At 40.6% G+C, this 22,795-nt stretch overlaps 1 protein-coding gene across 8 annotated transcripts in view; it reads left to right on the forward strand.

Moving 5' to 3' along the window:
* Positions 1–4,372: 4,372 nt before the first annotated feature.
* cobl (cordon-bleu WH2 repeat protein) overlaps positions 4,373–22,795 on the forward strand; it is a 121,801-nt gene continuing 103,378 nt past the window's right edge. For 5 of the 8 annotated variants that reach the window (XM_062957531.1, XM_008112948.3, XM_008112945.3 and 2 more), the window contains exon 1: positions 8,636–9,440. In XM_062957531.1, coding sequence (XP_062813601.1) covers positions 9,412–9,440 — 29 coding nt within the window. In that variant the 5' untranslated portion in view covers positions 8,636–9,411. Of the gene's footprint in view, positions 4,430–5,339; positions 5,389–8,635; positions 9,441–9,746; positions 9,950–22,795 lie in introns of those variants that run through there. The other 3 variants (XM_016994454.2, XM_016994455.2, XM_008112947.3) reach the window with 3 other exon arrangements.

Consider the following 22,795-nt stretch of genomic DNA (forward strand, 5'->3'; position numbering starts at 1 on the left):
TCTTGACAGACTAGAGAGGTGGGCCGAAACTAACAAAATGAAGTTCAACAGGGAAAATGAAAGATACTTCACTTCAGCTAGAAAAAATGGAATGCAAAGATACAGAATGGGAGACGCCTGGCTCGACAGCAGTACATGTGAAAAAGACCTTGGAGTCCTCGTGGACAACAAGTTAAACATGAGCCAACCATGTGATGCGGCAGCTTAAAAAGCCTACGGGATTTTGGCCTGCATCAATAAGTGTATACTGTCTAAATCGAGGGAAGTCTATTCTGCCTTGGTCAGACCACACATTGGTCTGTGTGATTTTTTTCCTTTTCATTACTTTGTGCTACTGGTGCTAGATGAGTTGCTCACCAAGCTATATATAGGAACCTTTCACTTAGATTGATTTTTAAAACCCCTGTGAAGGAGACCTGTCACAAAGCCCAACGACTGATTTCTAGCAGCTATTAAAGGTATAGTATTTTTAGCTTTTCAGAGTTAGCATGGCTCAATGGCTTGACCATTGGACCATGACTCTAGATCGGGACTCCTGTGGGCAAAGTCTGGCCCAGCAAGGCATTTTTTTTTAAGTGCCCTCTTTCTAAGCCTTCTAGGGCCAGTTAGCCATGGGGAGAAGGGAGGAAGCGGAAACCTTTGTCAGCCCCAGAAGTCTCAGAGAGAGGGCTTCTCAGGGGGAAAGGCTGCAAGGGTCCCTGCGGCTGCAAAGGGAGGCTGCTGTGGGCCACCAAAAATACCTTGGTGGATCATGGCACTGGGTTGGGTTGGATAGCCCCTGGGACTTTTTCCAATTCTAGGTTTGTATAATTCTGTTATTATTATTACTGACACAAAGACATAGTATAACACAGCAAACAAGATCTATATGCTGGATTTCATATCACAAAATCGTAAGTCGAACACTGCCCAAGTGTTTAGGACTGTGTGATGTATTTTCGGGTGATGCATGCAGATCCCAGTAAGGTGGCCTTTTGCAGCTGACAGATCATAATTTTGTCAATGTTTATTGTTTCCAAATGCCGGCTGAGATCTTTTGGCACGGCACCCAGTGTGCCGATCTCTACAGGGACCACCTGCACTGGTTTAAGCCAGAGACTTTGCAGTTTGATCTTGAGGTCCTGATAACAGCTGAGTTTTTCCTGTTGTTTTTCGTCAATCTGACTGTCATCTGGTATGACAACATCAATAATCCAAACTTTATTATTTTCCACAACCGTGAGGTCTGGTGTGTTGTGTTCCAAAACTTTGTCAGTCTGGATTCGAAAGTCCCACAGTATTTTTGCATGCTCATTTTCCACTACCTTTGAAGGTTTGTGTTCCCACAAGTTCTTTACTGTTGGCAGGTGGTACTTGTGACATATATTTCAATGGATCCTTTGGGCCACATAGTTGTCCCTTTGTTTGTAGTCCGTCTGTGCAATTTTCTTACAGCTTCTTCTTCTTCTTCTTCTTCTTCTTCTTCTTCTTCTTCTTCGCAGTAGTAGTAGTAGTACTGTAGTAGTATTAAGCAGGAGTTGGATGGTCATCTGTCTGGGGTCCTTTGATTGTAAAAGGGGAGTTGGACTGGATGGCCGCTGTGTTCTCTTCCAACTTTATGGTTCAATGATTCTATAATTATTGTTAAGCATCTGTCTGGGTGCTTTGATTGTGTCCAGTCCCACAATAGTCTGTAGGACCATGAATCAGCCCTCTGCTTTAAAAATTTGAGGACCCCTACTCTAGAGTCTTAGATTTGAATCTCCGCTTGGCCTTAAAGCCCACTGGCTGACTGTGGGCAGGTTACGTTCTCTCAGTCTCAGATTGAGGTTGAGAGGGTTGCCATAAGTCAGAAAAAACTTGGAAGGCACACAACAACAATTTTAGCCCTGGAAAGGGTATTTTTAACTTTAATGATTTGGAACATGATAACAAACCACACTAGGAATTTCTTAAATTCCTAGTGCTAATCAGCAGTCAGATATATTAATGTTTTGTAGTATAATATTACAGAATCATTTATATGTACAGCTCTATATTTTTAGAGAGCAAGGACAAGCAAATCAGCTTTTAATTAAAAAGGGATTATACCTCAGTGAAGCAATGCAGTGCACTAAAAACAAGGACTCTGAGTCCCACTTCTGATTAATCCTTCAGGGCTGTGTGCTGTTGTTGAGGTGCCCTCCCAATCTTCCTTAAACATGAAAATGGTTCAGAACACCAGATGAGGACTTTTCTAGAAATGCCATATGATGCTGCTGCTAAATCCAAAAAATAAAATAAAATAAAGGTTGATCAGGTTATCACGTAGAATTTAAGGCATCACTTCCACCATCTTTTGTTACATTGATTTATGGTAGGATATAAATATGTCTCATTGAGCATGGCAAAATGCTTGGAAAATGTGACTAATTTGAACATTTATATTATTTATTGATTAATATTCATTGCTCTTTTAAATGAGATAATACAACTCATATCAATTATTGCTATGCTTCTGGAAAAGCAAGTAATATCATGATCAACTTTTTTCAATGTCCTTGACCATTTAAAAATACTACTTAATTTATTTCATTTTAATATCCTTCATGAATTGATGTAATTAAGTAGTTTTCAAGGACTAATTGTATATACATTTACTCAGGAATAAACACTGCTGAATTTATTTGGGATTTACATTGGAATATATCTGTGATCAAAATACATGTACCTATAAGATCATGTACCACTGAGTGAGAAGTATTTGTGTGTCTAGACTTATTTATTTGCATTAACTTGAAATCCTTGTTCGGTGACATTTTGCTACATATTATACATAAATAATTCTAAATCACCAGACGGCCCACGTTACCTTCCAGGTGTACATACAGCAAAGGATTGTTTGTCTTTGTTCTCTGTAAAAATTCAGTGCAGCTCTCAGGATTATTGAGAGAAGAAACAGAAGCATTCATCATGATCCAGGCACACTGCCTATCTAAATATATCACCATGTTGGACCTCTTGAAAAAAAAAAGTACAGTAGAGTTCCGATTATCCTACTTAAACGGGCGGGCCGAATGTTGGATAACCGAATCTGTTGAATAATAGGAAGGCCTGGTTTAGGGAAGCCCGGTGCGTGTTGCTGCCTAGCAACACGGTCCGAGTTTCTCTGAAGGCCAGGCTCTTGCTGGAGGGAAGAGTTTCCTCCCTCCAGCAAGGGCCTGGCTGAGGGAAACCTGGGGCGCGCTCTGGGTTTCTCCGAAGGCCAGGCCCTTGCCGGAGGGAAGTGTTTCCTCCCTCCAGCAAGAACCTGGTTGAGGGAAACCCGGGCGCGCTCTGGGTTTCTCCGAAGGCCAGGCCCTTACCTTCCATGGCTGCCTCTTCTGCTGCGTCTGCCTCCTCTCCTCTGCCACCTCCTCTTTCGCATCCTCCTGGGGCAGCCCGAGGAAGAGGGAGAGAAAAGTCCTCCTCTCTCTCTCAAGCTCCCTCTGGCTCAACAGTGCTCCCTTCCTTGGGCTGCCCCAGGAGGCGGCGCGGAGAAGGGGGAGGCAGACGCAGTGGCAGAGGCAGCTATGAGCACAGCGGCAGGGAGAATACGACACACCGCCAAGCCCCTGGCGGCGCATCGGATAATATGGAGTGTCGGATAAACTGAAGACGGATAACCGGAACTCTACTGGATAAGCAAATGAAAAGTCTAGTGTACTTTGGGCTGCAGTTGGGAGACTGCACATTGTATTGTATTATAAGCAGATTCAAATGTTGAGTGATTCCTGATTGGATCTCCTGGTATGTTGTTCTTTACTTAAAATAATAAGGAAGGGGTGAACTATATGCATCGGTACTGTGGTTTTGAGGCTGTCATGCCCTGCTCTCATCTCAGACAGCTAAGAGGAGGAGCAGGTGGAAGTGCTGAGTCTGAGAGGTGAAGCTCCCAGGAGCCACCCAACTTAGCATTGAAAAATGGCAAAACCTGAGAGTAACAGGTCCCAGCAGCCACTCAACTTGGAGTTGGAAATACCAGTGGCTGAACCTGAGAGTAGCAGCTCCCAACAGCCTCATTAGGAAAACACAGGGATTCCCATCTTACTGGAATACAGGCAACATGAGAAGGGCCTGAGGCTGGATCTACATGCCCTATATCCCAGGATCTGATCCCAGATTATCTGCTCAATTATCCCAGATTATCTGGCAGTATAGATTCATACAATCCAGTTCAAAGCAAATAATCTGGGATCAGGTCCTGGGATATAGGGCAGTGTTGATCCAGCCTTAGAAGGTCCTGATGCCTTTATAACAAACACTTGGCAATCAGGGAACAGCTGCAACATAAAACTGGGCTATACATCTAGCAGCTGTAACTGACTCTTCTTTTGCTGAAAGATCACATGCACATTCCCACCCCCTCTCCTCTCCCTTCTGAGCCTTTTTCTTACATGGGCAAAACGAGAGAGCAAGAGAGCAGGAGGTGGTGAGCCAAACTCCGCTGCAAAGCCATCCCTGGGTCTCCTTCTCCTCCTCCCCTGGTTCTTCTTTTCTGATTTCTCCTCTTCTTCTCTTCCCTCCCCCCTGAAGCAACAAAAGTACCTTTTCCCCTTACAGGCGTCTTTTGGAGAGGGGGGGGGGGGGTCAGCCAAAAAATAAATCTGCCGTGTTTAGCAAGCCTTGCACATGCTGATTCTGCTTGTTAGTTGTCTTTTCAGTTTCACAAATACTTCCCTTCAAAATTTTGATTCTAAAAAACTAACTTGGGTTCATAAGCCAAAATCATTTGAAATTAAAAAATGTCACTTATCTGCCATTAAAAGTTCTAGAAAAAAAATTACCTGCAACTTGTGCAGGGAAAAGAAGTTTTGTCTTTGGGGAACAGAGAGATAGGGGGAGGTGGATGAGGGTCTAATTCATGCATGTGGAACCTTTTATGTTGGAAGTACATACCCCCCCCCCCCCCCCAAGCACTCTATTGTGTTCCCACAATTCAGGAGAAAAAAGGAACGCCAGCAGAGTATATTTTGCCACTTTGGGCTGCAAACCAAACATGCCATCATTGGAGAAAGAACTTTGAGGATGCTCCCTGTCTTGCAGTATCAAATATTCAACCAAGATTTAATACTTTATGTAAAAACAAACAAGCACATAATTTTCATTAGTATACAAATTTGTTCTACTCTGTAATGAATGGTGAGTTGTTGGAATTTCAAACACAACTGAAGCCCTATTTCTTCTGGCAGGCCTACCCAGTCAGTTTTAACTATGACTTTTAAATCACATTCTATGTTTAGTGTGTTTTAACTTCTGTCTCAGGCATTTTAATATGTTTATGTTTTAATATATGCCTTTATGGTTGCATTTTAACTACTTTTTAATTGGTGTTTTTATAGATGTATTTGATTTGACTGTCCTGTGCCCTGCCTTGAGCTGAAAGGAGAGGTAGGTAATAAATAAAATTGTATTGTTATTATTAAAATTACATGTATATCAAAGAATTGTTTTAAAATATATTTCTTACCAGTTTATTATTACCAGTAAATGTTAGATTTCAATACCTATTTTATATACCTACTAGCTTTGTTTCCTGGAGATGTCTGGCTTAGGTTTTCTGTGATGATAAATATTACAAGCAGCCATTGTTTGTTTTTGGTTTTATGAATGCTTCCATTAGAAAATGCATGTGGATGTGGGTGAAGGTGGGTTTGTGTGCCAAGTTTGGTCCAGATTCATTATCGTTTGGGTTCACAGTAGGGGTATGCAGTTTAAGGCATCAGACTTAACTCACTTTTTCTGGGATTGTTTCTCCTCAAATCTTTCAATAAGACCTGGTGGTGCAGTGGGTTAAACCGCGGAGCTGCTGAATTTGCTGACCGAAAGGTTGGTGGTTCGAATCTGTGGGGATGGGGTGAGCTCCCACTGTTAGCTCCTGCTTCTGCCAACCTAACAGTTCGAAGACATGCAAATGTAAGGAGATCAAAAGGTACTGCTCCAGCGGGAAGGTAATGGTGCTCCATGCAGTCATGCCAGCCACATGATCTTGGAGATGTCTACGGACAACACTGGCTCTTCAGCTTAGAAATGGAGATGAGCACCAACCCCCAGAACCGGACTCAACTAGACTTAACGTCAGGGGAAAACCTTTACCTAAGGCATCAGACTTAAGAAACTACTTTTTCTGGGATCGGTTCTCCTCATATCCTTCAATAAGACCTAGGTTAAAGCATCAGACTTAAGAAACCATCCCTTTCTGGGATTGTTTGCCCTCAACACCCTTTCAATGAAGCTAGGGCATCCTTTGTAATCACTTTTTCAGTGGAAGCCACACCACCTGAAAGAGCATTAGCCATTGTTAAAAATATATATAAATTACTTCCTCATTTTATGGTGGCTTTAGAAATGGAAGATATCTCTACCCCACATTTGAAGCTTGCCTTGTGTGAAGGGCACCATTGGTAACAGTTTCTTAAGTGTGTAGAAACATTTATTTGAGTAAAAAGCCAAGGCAAGCGATGCAGAGCTGTGAGCAGCACTGAGAATTTAGGTCACCGGTGAACTGGAGTACTATCTGTCTCAAATCGACAGAAAAAGCAGTTCAATACAAGGTAACATTATATAGTAATTACTGTATTTATGAATTTAACACCAAAACATTGCAATATATTGTTGAAGGCTTTCATGGCCGGGACCACAGGGTTATTGTATGTCTTTCGGGCTGTGTGGCCATGTTCCAGAAGTATTCTCTCCTGACGTTTCGCCCACATCTATGACAGGCATCCTCAGAGGTTGTGAGGTGTGGATAAACTAAGTAAGGAAAGGAAAGAATATGTATCTGTGTAGAGTCCAGGGTGTGGCAAGAGTCCTTAGTCACTGGGAAGCCAGCATTAATGTTTAAGTTAATTACCCCAATTAGCATTGGAAAGGTTTTTGTCTCTTGCCTGGGGGCAGCCTTTGTTAGTCATTAGCTGTGCTCTGCCCTCAGAGTGTTGGTTCCCATCCACTGTTTTGATTTTAGAGTTTTTAAAATACTGGTAGCCAGATTTTGTTCATTTTCATGGTTTCTTCCTTTCTGTTGAAGTTGTCCACATGCTTGTGGAGTTCAATGGCTTCTCTGTGTAGTCTGACATGATAGTTGTTGGAATGGTCCAGCATTTCTGTGTTCTCAAATAATATACTGTGTCCAGGCTGGTTCATCAAGTGCTCTGCTATGGCTGATTTCTCTGGTTGAATTAGTCTGCAGTGCCTTTCATGTTCTTTGACTCTTGTTTGGGCGCTGCGTTTGGTGGTCCCTATGTAGACTTGTCCACAGCTGCATGGTATCCGGTAGACTCCTGCAGATGAGAGAGGATCCCTCTTGTCCTTCGCTGACCATAGCATTTGTTGGATTTTCTTTGTGGGTCTGTAGATAGTTTGTAGGTTGTGCTTCTTCATCAGTTTGCCTATGCAGTCAGTGGTTCCCAACAATCAAACAGTGAACCAACACTCTGAGGGCAGAGCACAGCTAATGACTAACAAAGGATGCCCCCAGGCAAGAGACAAAAACCTTTCCAATGCTAATTAGGGTGATTAACTGAAACATTAATGCTGGCTTCCCAGTGACAAAGGACTCTTGCCACACCCTGGACTCTACACAGATATATATTCTTTCCTTTCCTTACTTAGTTTATCCACACCTCACAACCTCTGAGGATGCCTGCCACAGATGTGGGCGAAACGTCAGGAGAGAATACTTCTGGAACATGGCCACACAGCCCGAAAGACATACAACAACATTACAATATATTGAAAACACTGACTAAAAAAACATTGGCTACCAACAAATTGACAACGAATAAAGATAGAATTGCATAAAATGAACTTACAGACAACATTGCTGGTAATTAAATCCATAAAAAGTTCCATCCTTGCTGCCTAGAGAAACAGCTGTGGATCTGGGCGGAAGGCAAACGGCGTTGGATAATCCAGAACGTTGGATAAGTGAATGTTGGATAAGTGAGACTCTACTGTATTATGTTTTTTAATTGTTTTATTTAATTTACTTTTGGTTAGTTGTTATAAGTTTATATTGATGTTTCATTCATTGGTTTGGTTTGGATTTTGTTTTCATTATGGCATTGAATGTTTGGCATTATTATTACAGTAGAGTCTCACTTATCCAACACTCGCTTATCCAACATTCTGAATTATCCAACGCATTTTTGTAGTCAATGTTTTCAATACATCGTGATATTTTGGTGCTAAATTCGTAAATACAGTAATTACTACATAACATTACTGTGTATTGAACTACTTTTTCTGTCCAATTTGTTGTCTAACATGATGTTTTAGTGCTTAATTTGTAAAATCATAACCTAATTTGATGTTTAATAGGCTTTTCCTTAATCTCTCCTTATTATCCAACATATTCGCTTATCCAACGTTCTGCCGGCCCGTTTACCTTGGATAAGCGAGACTCTACTGTATTATTATTTGGTTTATTTATTATTTCATATTGTTAGCCGCCCTGAGTCTCCACGGGGAGAGGGGCGGGATATAAATAAAGTTTTGATTGACTAATTGCGTTCCCCTGCCCATAGAGCGGGCCGCTGACCTTTTCGCCTTTCGGGTGGGACTGGCCGCGCGCGCGGGCGCGCGCCGCACAATGGCCAGGTAATTGGAGCCGCGCGGTCTTTGTGGGCGAGGCCGCCCTGTTCCCGGAGCTTCGTGCGCGAGGCAGGCGCCGCTGCGGCTCAACCTCCCCTTCAAAGAAGAGAGTCGCGAGCTGCGCTCATTGACTTCACAACCTCAAGGTAGATGCGCGTGCTTGTTGGGCAGCACGTAAGTCCTGTCTAACTGGAACTTATTTATTACACTATTTCTACCCCGCCCTTTTCCCAAGTGTGCATTTTTATTGCAGTCTTGGCGATAATATACCGAGATTGTGCTGGCCTCCGAAACAGGGCTCTAATAGGACTCTCGTAACTGGCACAAATAATGGTCGGCGCTTTGTAACTTTCTGCGACACCTTTGAGGTGTCTGTTGCTGACGCGCAGGTCCCGCCGAGGCTTTCATCTCGTTCCAGCCGGTTTCCTCAGGCTTCGAAAGAAAACACCTTCGGGAGGCATAAATATTGTATCGTTCTCCTCGTGCGGCCGGCCAAAGAAGCAGCAAGGGAGGAGGCTCCGTCGTCGCGAGGTCCGGAGGGAGGGCGGGTGAGTTCGTCCTGCCCTCAAGGAAGGCCAACGTCTGTGTTTATTATTGGCGCTCCGGGCACCGCTCTCCTCGGCCCCAGAGAGCAAAGAGTGAATGAAGAGCAGCGGCGAGAGCCTGCCAGGATCGAAATAGGCTGCGGCGGGGGCGCGAGGGAAGGCGCGCGCGTGCGCGGTGCCAAAGAAACTCCGTCTCGCGCCCACTGGAATCGGACCAAGCCCCGTCCCTCAGTCCCTCCTTCGCAACTTCATTCAGAAGCAACGCTGAGGAGAAGCCATGGAGACGACGGGGCTTCAGCGCGGCGGGTAAGGAAGGCCCTTTGCTTCCTATTGGGAGAAGGAAGGGGAGCGGGGACTTGGCGTAGTATGCTTGGCGTTGCCGCCTCACTGGGAAAAGTGCGCCTTTTGCGTTTGCGCTCCTCTAGAACTCGGGTAACTTCTAAGGGCTTAGGGCTAACCCCCCCCCTACTTTGTTTTTTCTTTCTCTTTTTTTCTTCTCCCTGCTGCGAGGAGGGGGAGGGGGCGCCCCGGGTTCGCTCCTGTTGCGCCCGGCTCTCCTCATCCTCCTTCCCCGCCTCTTCAGCTGTTGACAGCCGGGAGGAGCTGAAGCCCAGCTGGCAGCTGAAGGAAGGGGCGGAGGGCGAAGGCAGGCTCCTCTGAGTAGTGGCAGGTGGGAAAGAGAGAGAGAACCGGGGCGGGGGCGTCATGGAGGGACTTCCTCGATGCCAAAGGGCGTGGAGCACGACACAGGCCGTGGGAGAGTGCCCAGAGATGTCACATTGTCCTCACTGAACAGAGGAGGGGGATTGTTGTAGGTATGTATTCCGGGCTGTGTGGCCATGTTCCAGAAGTATTCTCTCCTGACGTTTCGCCCACATCTATGGCAGGCATCATCGACAACACAGAGGAGGGGAACTTTTGACATGGAAGCAGTGTTTTAACAAGGCTCTAACGCAGACATGGGCAAACTTCGGCCCTCCAGGTGTTTTCGACTTCAACTCCCACAGTTCCTAAAAGCCGACAGGCTATTAGGAAGTGTGGGAGTTGAAGTTCAAAACATCTGGAGGGACGAAGTTTGCCCATGCCTGGTCTAATGCCATGGGGCAATTCAAGAATGAGTTACTACCATGTTTCCCCGAAAATAAGACAGTGTCTTATATTAATTTTTGCTCCCAAAGATGCGCTAGGTCTTATTTTCAGGGGATGTCTTATTTTTCCATGAAGAAGAATTCACATTTATTATTGAACAAAAAAATGAACATTTTATATATACTGTACAGTAGTTGTCATCACAAACCAGCATAACCAGACAAACTGTGAATCCTATCAAGAATTTCTTGTTACTACCAATATTTCAATGTACAATACTCTATGGTACATACATTTACCAATCCTACATGCTCTGTTCAGCAGGCATGCTTGCAAACAAAAACTTTGCTAGGTCTTACTTTCAGGGGAGGCCTTATATTTAGCAATTCAGCAAAACCTCTACTAGGTCTTATTTTCTGAGGATGTCTTATTTTAGGGGAAACAGGGTAACAGTGGATTTTTTGCATTCCTTATGATTTTAGGGGGCTCATATACAGTAAAACGAGGCGGGGGGTGGGGGTGGCAGGAAGACATCATACCAACCTGAGAGCCAGGAAGATAGTTCCATCTTGTGTTCTGTGCCGTAGCAACATGCTATGCTAATTTTATATATATATATATATATATATATATATATACACACACACACACACACACACACACACATATATATAATTTATAATAATTTATAAATATATAATATATTGTATATACATATAATATTGTTAATATTATAATGGAATACAATATTATACTAATAATACAATATAATAATATTAATTATATATTATATATTAAATGTAGGAGCCCCGGTGGCGAAGTGCGTTAAAGCACTGAGCTGGAGACCAAAAGGTCCCAGGTTCAAACCCCGGGAGCGGTGTGAGCGGCCGCTGTTAGCTCCAGCTCCTGCCAACCTAGTAGTTCGAAAACATGCCAATGTGAGTAGATCAATAGGTACTGCTCTGGCTGGAAGGTAATGGCGCTCCATGCAGTCATGCCGGCCACATGACCTTGGAGATGTCTATGGACAACGCCGGCTCTTTGGCTTAGAAATGGAGATGAGCACCAACCCCCAGAGTCGGTCATGACTGGACTTAACGTCAGGGGAAATCTTTACCTTTACCTATTAAATGTAACATTACTAATAACATTACCACAAAATGATATAGTACAATATAGTAATTTAATGCTTATATTGTGCTATGCTAATAATATATTGTATGTTCATTTGATTTGTAAGCCGCTCTGAGTCCTCTTCGGGGTGAGAAGAGCGGGATATAAATGTAGTAAATAAATAAATAAATAGTGACCAAGCCTGTAGCCAAAGGGGCGGTTTAGGGGTTCAAACCACCCCCAAAATTTTTCAGGTAAAATAAAACTGGTTTACTTATGAATTTTAACTTCTTAACCAAATCCCCATGTCAAGTATATGGGAAGCAAAAACTAGAGTCCCTCTAGAACTGCAAACACCAAACACTATCTCAACCAAATTTTTATTATTCACACTATCATTACCTACCTTTCTACCAATTTGCATTACAATATTAGCAATAGCTGACAGAGTGGAAACAACCAAGGTGGTCTCCCTACAGCTGGCAAGCAAAACCTAAGGCACGGGGTGGAGCACGGTGAATTTGACCTGGATTGCAGGTGAAAACTGAGGAAACAGTGGAAACAGAGGTGTCTTCCACTGGTTCATCTAATCCAAGCCCTGCCAAAGAAACCATGGAACAGGAGCAAAGATAAGAAGCTGTGTCATTGTTAGACCTTGGACTTTATGTGAGCAAGACTGTTTCTGATGACCAAGTGAAAGCTTAATTAGTTCAAAATCCACAGACTCCATTGCCAGGATATGTATTTCCTGTGGATAAGAAGAGGCATCTAAGATTTCACCCCAAATGGTTCAGCAGATTCCCCTGGTTAGCTTACTCATGTCATGTACAAGGTGCACCCTTTAAGTACAGCGTGGTGTTTGGAGAAGTTGGGAGTAAAGGTGGTCATCAGAAGTTTGGTGCATTGGTTGTTAAATCATTTGTGCGACGGAAAGATGCAATAGAAGTCATCACAAGAAAGAAAATAAGAAGAAAGCAGAATAAAACACAAAGAAACTTCTGCCAATTGTGGAAACTATTGTCTTCTGTGGCCAACAAGAACTGACTTTAAGATGGAGCAGTGATTCAGGACCTATTACCTGTGAAGAACCTTTGCACAATGATGATAATTTCAGGGCCTTGTTGAGATCCTGTGTCAGACCTGAAAAGTAATCTCGGTGGGAAAAAGTTTCAACCCCTCCCGAATTTTTTTCTGGCTATACTCCTGCTAACTGGATTTTTTTGCATTCCTTATTATTCTAGGGGACCTCGTAAAAATATATATATATTCTGACATACACATTTTAAAAATAAAACCACAGTGTCTATGGCGGTTAGTTGTTGACAATGGAGAGGGGGAAAAGCCCACTAATAGACAGGAGTGTTGATAACACAGAGTTTATTAGAGAACATAACTTTTTAGAGAAGAACCAAAAAACCCCTTTAGAGCATAATCTTCTCTTGTGGTATACAGCCAGATATAATTATGCAAGGCAATGGTTTCAGTTGTTAGACTGAATAACCTGTTATCTCTTATCTGTTAGGAAAACAGACTTTCCAGTGCATAAAACAGCAGAGATTTAGAAGTGTTTTTTCAGTGCCCAAAATATGGACTCTCCCATAAAACAACTTGTTTTGTATCATGCACTCAAGAGACAAAAATTAAGTAGACTTTGATGGAAATAACATATTTGGTTTATTTGCGACTTTCATGTGATCAGCATACACAGGTACAAAAACTTATTAGTCCAGTTTCAAATATCTTTGAGATGGTTCGTTGTGCCAGCCAGCCAGGCCATCTCTCTTGTAACAAAACAGCTCCCAACAGATCACATAGTCAAAAGGAGAGAGAGAGAGAGCATATGGTCTGCAGCCCCCTTTATAACTTTTCAAAAACCATAGAACGTGCACACCAGAACATACATACAGGAAACAGTAAGCAACAAGATCATAGACAAACAGATTGCTATAGAAGGTTGATGAAGGTTATCATTTCCAACAAAGTTAACTAGAAAAATAAGATTTTTTAAAATTATCCTGTCAGAAGTGATTTGAGGATACAGTTATAATGTATAAAAAAAACTACAGGCAATGTTAAAAAGTCACAGAGTTAAAAACCACAGAGTTCAATAAAAAACAATTGGCATAATACTAAATTTCCTTTGACCAGAAACTGGTCACTTTGAGTGCCTCTGGTGTCATTGTAAGAAGGTCCTCCATTGTGCATGTAGCAGGGCTCAGACTGCATTGTAGTAAGTGGTCTGTGGTTTGCTCTTCTCCACACTGGCATGTCATGGACTCCACTTTGTAGTCCCATTTCTTAAGAGTATCTCTGGATCTCATGGTGCCAGAGTGCAGTCTGTTCAGTGCTTTCCAAGTTGCCCAGTCTTCTGTGTGCCCAGGAGAGAGTTTCTCATCCAATATCAGCCACTGCTTGAGGTTCCGGGTTTTAGCCTGCCACTTTTGGACTCTTGCATGCTAAGGTGTTCTTGCGAGTATCTCTGTAGATCTTAGGAAGCTGTTTCTTGATTTAAGACATTGACATGCTTACTGATATCCAAACAGATAATGGGTTGGAGATGTCAATGCCTTGGTCCTTTCATTACTGGGTGTTACTTCCCAATGGATATCAGGTGGTGCAATACTGGCTAAACAGTATAATTTCTGCAGCCGTGTTGAGTGTAGACATCCTGTGATAATGCAGCATGTCTCATTATGAGTCGCATCCTCTGTTTTAATGTGGTGAGATGTATTTCACACTGGGCATGCGTACTCAGCAGCCAAGTAGTAAAGTGCAATTTGGGGTGTTGTGGAAACAAAGATTGGCGAGAAAGCTTCAGTGGGGACACCTTTCCCCATGATAACTCTTCCAGGAGTCAATTTCACTTACTAGGAGTACTGTAGTTTTTACACTGTGAACCCTTATTGCACCTGCAAATGTCAAAAAGATTGTACTAGGAAGCCACATTTAAACAGAAATGATTGAGTATGCAGAAGAACATGGCAGTAGAGCTGTGAATATTTTGTCATAAGTGAGGTAAATATTTGCCATTGGAGAAAGGCTCACAACTGCACATTTTAAACTGACTTCTTAAACTTTTACTCTCGTGACTCCTTTTGGCCTGATAAATTTTTATATGGCCCCTAATATATAGATATATAAAATAGGTATTAAAATAAAACATTTACTGAAAACAAATAAGAATTTACCAGACTTGCTAATCAGGCTTATTTTCCCTTTTATGAAGTACAGCTGAATTATCTTTTGCAAAGTCCACTGTAAACACTGCACGATAAATTTATATAAATGTCTAAAACAACCACTAGGTGATGTACAGAAAATGTTTACTGTTGCCAAATTTTGGGACCACAACAAGGAGCTAAGGGGACCCCATTTGGGGTTAAGACTCACAGTTTAAGAAGCAGTTCTTTACAGGACCTAAGAAAGAAAGATTTCCAGAAGTCAATGAAGGTGTGATAAGTTTTGTACTGTAGGCATTCGCAAAAGGGTTATCCCAACTAGACAATCCATGCAATTAAAAGTGATACAAATTACCAGGTCCCTCAGTATGATAGACTCATGCGTTGTGGCAGATCATGAAGGCGTTGGATGTCTGTCAAATTCATGCAAACTTTCAAGAGAAGCTGATTAACTTTCAACAATTTGTGATCAGATTAAAGAGAAAAAGAACATATGAGTTCAGTCACATTGGAAATGCTGATGAAAACTGATAATTAATTTTCCTCACAATTACACGGTCAATGCTAAAGACTATGAAAAGCACTGCTGATGGTTCAAAGTTGTTACTGTATTTAATTTTAAATTGGAGAAACATACTCAAGAATGAGACTTTCCCCAAAGGTGTCACTGTAGGCATTTATCAAGTATCTGTTGAGAAAAGGATGGCTGATAGCAGAGCTTATGGAAGATGGGCAAAATGTTGTGTGGGATAGATGTCTTGGAAGTTTTAATAACCCACCTAGCATGCTATTACTTGATGTGTTTTGTAGACATTTTCCAGCCAGGTCAAAAATAAAATCACACAAAAAGATGATGACTTGGTTGTGATTCCTGGTAGCATGAGTACCTAAGTGCAGCTGCTTGATATTTCAGTAAACAAACCATCTAAGGATTCTTGAAAAAGGAATATGAATTATGGCTATCACCCTCCAGAAAAATAAAGAGGATACCAGTATCAAAATCAGCAGAATGGGTATATATAGCTTGGAAGCTAATCCCAGAAAGAATAGTTCAGCGCTCCTAAAAAAAAATTGCATGACAAATTTAAGGAGTCGGACAGGGGCAGTATGAATGGCAGTTTGTGAACTGAAGATAAATGTAAACAAGCTGTAGAACCAAGAGCTTATTACTCCTCGCATTCTCTGGATATTTCTTTAAGTGAGCAATGTTCATCATGTAGCTGAGGCCAGACCTGTTTAGACTGATTAATTTTGAACTGTTATATGTTATTTTACTGTTTAAAAATATCTGTTATTAGAAGACATCAGTTGAAATGTCACATGTCACCCCTTTTTTAAAAGAAAACTATGTGCTTGTAATACTATGAGGGAGAAGGAGTATTATTTTTAGTCAGACATGTTTGTTGCATACCTTTGGGACTTTAAACTGGAGTTCAATTCTAGAGTTGGAACACTTGCAAATAAAAGAAGTGTGGTTTTTAAATTTCAATGGAAGAAAGAAAGTACTGTAGTGGAATTATGCTTTCTTACGAACATAGATAGAAAATAAGGTATTTATTATTCAGAAACAGAATAGATGAAAGCTGCTGTTCCAGCCATATGTATATAGGACAGGAACTGCTCTGAACAGAGAGATTTACTTCTGAATAGCCATATACCGTGTAGGATTACACTGTAGGCTGATATGTGTGAGTAGATCTAGTTTTGGAACACATACGCTGCATCTAATTTTCCTTGCTTCAATAGAAACACTCTATGCAATAGTTTTAAAAAAGAGAAGTTTTCCCATTGGCTCTGCTATTAATGATATTTGCTATTAATTATATTGTCTAGGTTTTTCTTTAGTTGTAAGGCATAGCATATTTAACTTTGATACCAAATTATGAACAAGTAATTAATAACTCTGCTCGTATGTTTTCAAGGCATCTAATGGTTGCCATATATAAGCCGCCTTGAGTCCCCTTCAGGGTGGAGAAAGGCGGGTAGAATAAGGTAAATATTTGGAGCTAACCTGCTCAAGTAATGTTGAGAGTTATGATTATTGTTTCATTTGGTTTTTTTCTCATTGTTTAAACATACATTATTCTCTTCAATGTAGTTAATGTTTAAACTGTTTCTTTGTTCTGATTCTCCTCCCCATTCCTCATTAAGATATAAACTCTAGTCTTAAAGGTTTGTTATTCTGATAACAGTTATATTAGAAGTTACTCTCTGCAAGTGCAGATGATATTGGCCATGAAACTATTCACATTTAAATTGCCTCTTGCAAGTACTTTTAATAGACTCTTGCTTGGAAGTTAGTCTTGTGTATCTTTTAGAAGGTCTCAAACTCTATTATCATTTTTGGGACACGGTGAATAGGAAATAATGTTTTGAATTGTATGTACTAAATCCTCCTTATGCCATGGATTTGATATTCATGGTTTCACTTAAAACACTACCTCCCACAACTGTTTATGAGCTTCTTAGGTATTTCAGTGTGATTTTGAGGTATGCTTCAGGCCAAGTACAGTCAATATACAGGGTGTTTGAAAAAGAGCTCCTTAGTTTTAAGTATAAATACATTAAAACTAGGGAGTTCTTTTTCAAACACCCTGTATTGCACTGTATTGTAATGTCATTCATATTTACACATTTTTATTTTTTTCCTGTATGCTGCCTCCAGTTTGATTCTTGATGAACAAAAGTTGTGAAATTTCCAATTTCATAGGCCATTGATAATTTATTGTGTTAATGGCATAAAATGATATGGTGGTGGGACTGATTTCTTTCAAATTGTTGATGTTCAAGATTTTGACCATTTTAACACTATGTTCATTGTTTGTATAGTGTGCTGTAAACTGTTTTGGGTCCCCTAGGGGAGGAAGGCGGTATATAGGTGATGTAAATAAATAAATAAATAAATAAATAAGATTTTATGCCTTCATTTCCTCCTTACACACAAGCATTATGAGTTTTTAAAAGGTTATCATTGCTTTGGGAGTTTTAGTGCCTAGTTTTGCATGATGATTTGAGTAGCCAGATGTTGGACTGCTTCCAGCTTTTGTAGTAATGGTATCATGCTCTTCTACAACACAGGAGTGTATATATAATTAGTAAATTCAATGTATGTGTTTCTGTGTGCACATGGCTGCAGCTTCAAGGTGCTTGTTGAGTTAAGACAACCCTATACATTTTATAGGGTTTTCTTAAGCAAATAATATTGAGAAGTGGATTTGTCAGTTCCTTCCTCTGAAATATAGCCTGCAGCACTTTGTATTTGTTGGTGACCTCCCATCAGAGCTGATTTCGCTTAGCTTCCAAGATCGGATCCGATATCTTTTAAGTATTTACAAAATCTGTTGACAAAAATATGATACTAGAAAGCATCCAATGGAATCCACAAAGCAAAAGGAGACACATATTGAAGTGCTAATAAAATGTTACTTATTTACTAAAATCATGCTCATATACTCAACTTATGTAGGAGTTCTTTTGCTTCTAGAAACACTCATATTACTGTAGTTTTGTAAATGTTTACTTTGTAAAATGCCTGCAACTTCCAGCAAGTATGGGATCTGCTATATAAACCCATAGATCCTATGAATACAAGCACCATTATTAATGATAATGAAATTGTAGTGTGAAAAAGGATCTTGTAGCACCTTAGATATTAACCAAGAGAACAATGTTGGCAGCACAAGCCTTCATAGACTAATTAGTGTGAAAATAGATGAAACCTTAGAGAATCATGATAGTAGATACTGTAGGAGAGAGGCAAGGAAATAATGAGATGGGTGTTAGGTACCCTCAAAATTCTGGCTTAAAGATATAAAATTTACCTTGGCCAGTAGTGCTACAGAAAACATGTATAAGATAATTTATAGATGGTATGTAATGCAAAATGGGCTGTCTAAAACAGCTATAAACGCTTCATATTTATGTTGGGTTGGTCAGAATACAGAAGAATCTTCCTTTCATACAATTTTTATTGCTATTATAACAATTTAATTGCTCAAAAAACCATAAATGGTTTCCAATCTTTTATAAAAGTTTCAATTGATTCATCCTTTAGGATGCATATCAGTTATATGGGCTAATTCCACAACTTTAGCAACCCATTATTCCATCATTAGTACTTTGGTCCATTTCCAAATTTGAGCATATAGTATTTTTGCAACTGTTATTTCATATCTGAGAAACAGTTTGTGTTTGGTATCCAATTCTTTATCAATAATGCACAACAAAAACATTTCTGGTGACATTGCACCATCTACCCTTTTAAAATTAACATATATTTATTTGAGTAATATATTGTTGTCTTTACAAATGTCATATAGAAACATAAATTGTCTTTTTTAAAATAGAAATAGAGAAGACTAGAAAGATTTTCGTTTTCTTCAGGAAAACTTAGAATTTTGCAAAAACATACATAACTTTTGGTGTTAATGTAATAATTCTCTTCATTTTGAGGAAGAGCTGTCACAGTACCTGCCTGGTATTGAATATATTTTATTTCATTGCTGAATAGCCATACTCCCCCCCCCCCTTTTTGTCCTGAAATAAAATAATGTTGAAAACAACTTGAGAGCATATCTAAGAGTGAATGGATGGGCGACTACGTGAGTGATTGGTGGGTGGGTCTTGGGTGGGCAAATGGGTCGGCGGGTGAGTGAAACGGGCCGTGGTCTTTGGGCAAGTGGGCAGATGAGTGAGCAGATGGAGGCTTTCACCAGTAAATCAAGGTTGCGACTATTTTTGAGGAAAACAGAAATGCCCGAAATGGGGAAGGGGGATGCGACTATTACATGATGGCATTTATTATGCAATAAAATATGATATTAGAAAACATCTGTGAATGTACAGCATATTTTCAAAATGACAAAGTGATATCTGAATAAGAATATTGTCACAACCTCACTATGACAGAAATATAAATGAAAGGAGCTATAGATTTAGTACATGCTGTGAGTGAGACTGATTGCATGGATAGTGGAGAATGCAGTAAAACATGGTATCTGATACTAACACCGAGGACTTCTCCAATGAAAAGGATATTTGTCTTTTGAATTATATGATGTTACACTGCCCACATGCCTTAATTTATTCTGTGATTGTAAACATGCTGTCAAACTATTAGAGAAATTTGTGTATTGTAAATTACCACCTTCCTTCTATTCTCTTAACCCCAGATTAATCTCACTGTTTGAGAGGTCTTGTGGTGATGTAGTGAAAAAGAACATAAAAATCAAAGACTTGCAGAAGCTAGATGTAGAGGAAAAAACAAGCCTTATCAGGAGGGGCTTAGGAAGCCGGGTATATTATGTTTGAAGAAAAAAAGGTTAATATGGGACATGATAGCTATGTTTAAATATTTGAAATGATGTCATAATGAGGAAAATGTAGCTTGTTTGCTTTGCTCTAGATTCTAGGACACAATGGAACAATGAATTTAAATTGCAGGAAAGAGGTTCTGCCTAAACATTAAGGGCCTCTTCACACTGGCTGCGCATTGTGGCAAATCCGGTGACCACCATTAGGGGGCATGGGGAATTTGTCACTCCATGCCCCTGACTTACTGGTAGGGCGATCCCATGGGGGAAGAGTCGACTGTCTGGCTTCCCCCCATTAATCGAAGGAAACACGGGAAGCCTTCTGTGTTGCTGCTGAAGCGGCATGTTCTAATTTGCTGCTCGTTTAAGCACGGAGTCCCACTGGAAGTAGTAGTGCATCGTGTAATAGGAGATGGCGGGTTCCGTATTTAAAATGGCAGCAAAGTGGAGCATACCGCCGATTCTTTCCCCATCTGATGATGTTGCAGGAAGCATCGCCTGATGGTAAGAGTTATTCGACAGTGGAATATGCTGCCTCAGAGTGTGGTGAAGTCTCATTTTCTGGGGTTTTTAAAATCAAGGGTGGATGGCCATCTGTTGTCAGTGCTTTGTGGGTTTCTGGATGGCCCTTGCGATGTCTTCCAACTCTATGATTCTATAATATTTTTAACTACAGTTATGCAATTATGTTTGTCTAGATAAAAACATTGGGTCTGTGTAGCCAGCTGTCTCTCTAAAAATAAAGGTATTACACTTAATAAAAATATAATGCTTTATATATTTTAGTGATTAATATTGTGTTAAGCTATATCTACAATTGTACAAAAAGAAATGGTAGAATGGATTTCAGACTGTAAATGGGAGAGGCAACTGACTCTGTCCCAATAGGCAGGTGTGAAATGACGACAGCAGCACTGAGGTCCGTCAGGGTTCTCCAGGCATCTTAGGGCTGCTGTAATCAGTGCTGCTGTTTTGCATCTGGTTATGAGGATCTTAGCAAATGCTTCTCTGATCCTACCTGCTTTCTGAAAATGGTTGTGAGGGGCAGCTGCAAGGGCTTTCCAGCAAGTTGCAAGACAGGTATATGGATTAGTATAGCGTAGGTACACCTGCAAGCATTTATACTGTGCAAAGGAGGAGATTGGAGCTTTTCATCCATTCCCTTTTTTGTGTTTTCTCCTTATTTGATTTCTTTTTACATACATCATCTGTTTCAGTGGTGACAAGCTTTGAGAGGTTTGATGAGTTGGAGTATTGGTTTGGAGTTATAAGAGTCATTTTAATCATGCTTTTTCTCTGCTAGTGTTGTGTTCTGGGGCTCCCCTGGTATCAGGGGCTGAGATTTATTAAACAAACAAAAGGTAAGTCAAGACCATAATTACTTCTAAGAAAACTTTTCAAGGTCTGGCCAAAATAACAGATTGTAGCACACGGCTGGATCGAGTCCAATTAATGCAGTCAAGTCAAGTACTACAGAGCCAGGTCAGGAGCAAGAATAAATAATAGTCAAGGTGACAGTAAGATATCACGAGTTCACTTGTCAGAGTTCATACAATAATAACCAAGGCAAAGCTGCATTTAGATTTGCTCTTAACTCTTAATTTCCCCCCTAATTGTCCTAGATTTTTTTTATATTTTCATCACGTCTTTTAACCAGATCTCATCACATTTACTTCCGACAGGGCTCTGTGCCGACTGTGTGGTAGGAGGGGTAAATTTTTACCTGTGTTCAGGTTGAAAATCATGGGGACAATGCGGGAGCATGCTGGGAGCATGCTGGGAAGCTATGCTTTTGCCCTACTACCTCATGATCCCCCCCCCCCCACACACACACACACCCTATGGGTCCCCCTGCTGTTCCCTGCATCAAGGACCTCAATTTGATGAAATCCTAGGTCAGTAAATTCAAGATGAGTAGGAATTTTAACTCAAAGTGAAGAAATGGCAAGGGAGGAAAGCTTAAGGGAAAGGATAACACTGAAATAAGAATAATTGCTGGTTACTAAATTAGTTGGCAACCCTTCTGCAGGAACCAAAGACATTGTGTTAACCCTCCTGTACAGTCAGGATAGAAGGGTGACAGCTTCTTGTTGATTATAGTACTGGTTGATTATAGTGCTATTCCTATTTTGCAAAGAAATTTAGTAACTCAATAGTTCACATGTTTTTTAAATCCAAAAATACTTATCAGAAGTTTATGGGTGGGGTAGTGGAGATGCAGAAGGATTCAGTCTCAAGAGCACTTTGCTCTTCGCCTCCTCTTAAGATTCACAGTGGCAGAGCTTTGGGGCAGATTGCTGGAGGCATATTAACCCTTCCAGCAACACACCTCCATGAGCATGAATGAGCAGGAGTGCTGCAGCCACCAGTTTAAAGGCAGAAGAGAGTAGCTGGTAGCAAAAAGTTTCAGTACTTGAACATTTCAGATTTCTGATTTCTGGATAAGAGAGACTGAGTCTGTAAATGTTATTTTTATCATAGTATTAAATGCCATTCATTAAATACTCAAGAGAAATTGAGAAAGACTAATTCCAAGAGAGTCTATGATAGAATTTTGTAAGGATTTTATATACATTACAAGCAATCTCCCATCAGATTTTAAGCTTCTGTTAATGAGATACTTCTCTCTCTATCTCAAATATGGCATGAACGATGGGCAAGACTACTTTTTGTATCTTTCCAAGATTCCAAACAGTTGAGCTATTTTATAAGTATATTCAACTGCTCACATCCACCCTCCAGTTGTAAGGGTGGAATGCGATTATCCATTTTGTCTGTCACAAAAGGATTCCACTCTGACTCCTTTGCTATGGTTTAAAAATCTATGATAACTGAAATCTACCTAATGTTCTCTGTCTTAAAGAAGTAAAATATGCCTCTGTTTCTTTAAATCCCACTTGTATTTCTTCCCATTTTTGTATACTTTGAGGAATTTTCCTGGAAATTCATATGCTTAATAGACTCCTTT

Source organism: Anolis carolinensis, chromosome 6 (genome assembly GCF_035594765.1).
Source record: "Anolis carolinensis isolate JA03-04 chromosome 6, rAnoCar3.1.pri, whole genome shotgun sequence".
NCBI lineage: Eukaryota > Metazoa > Chordata > Lepidosauria > Squamata > Dactyloidae > Anolis > Anolis carolinensis.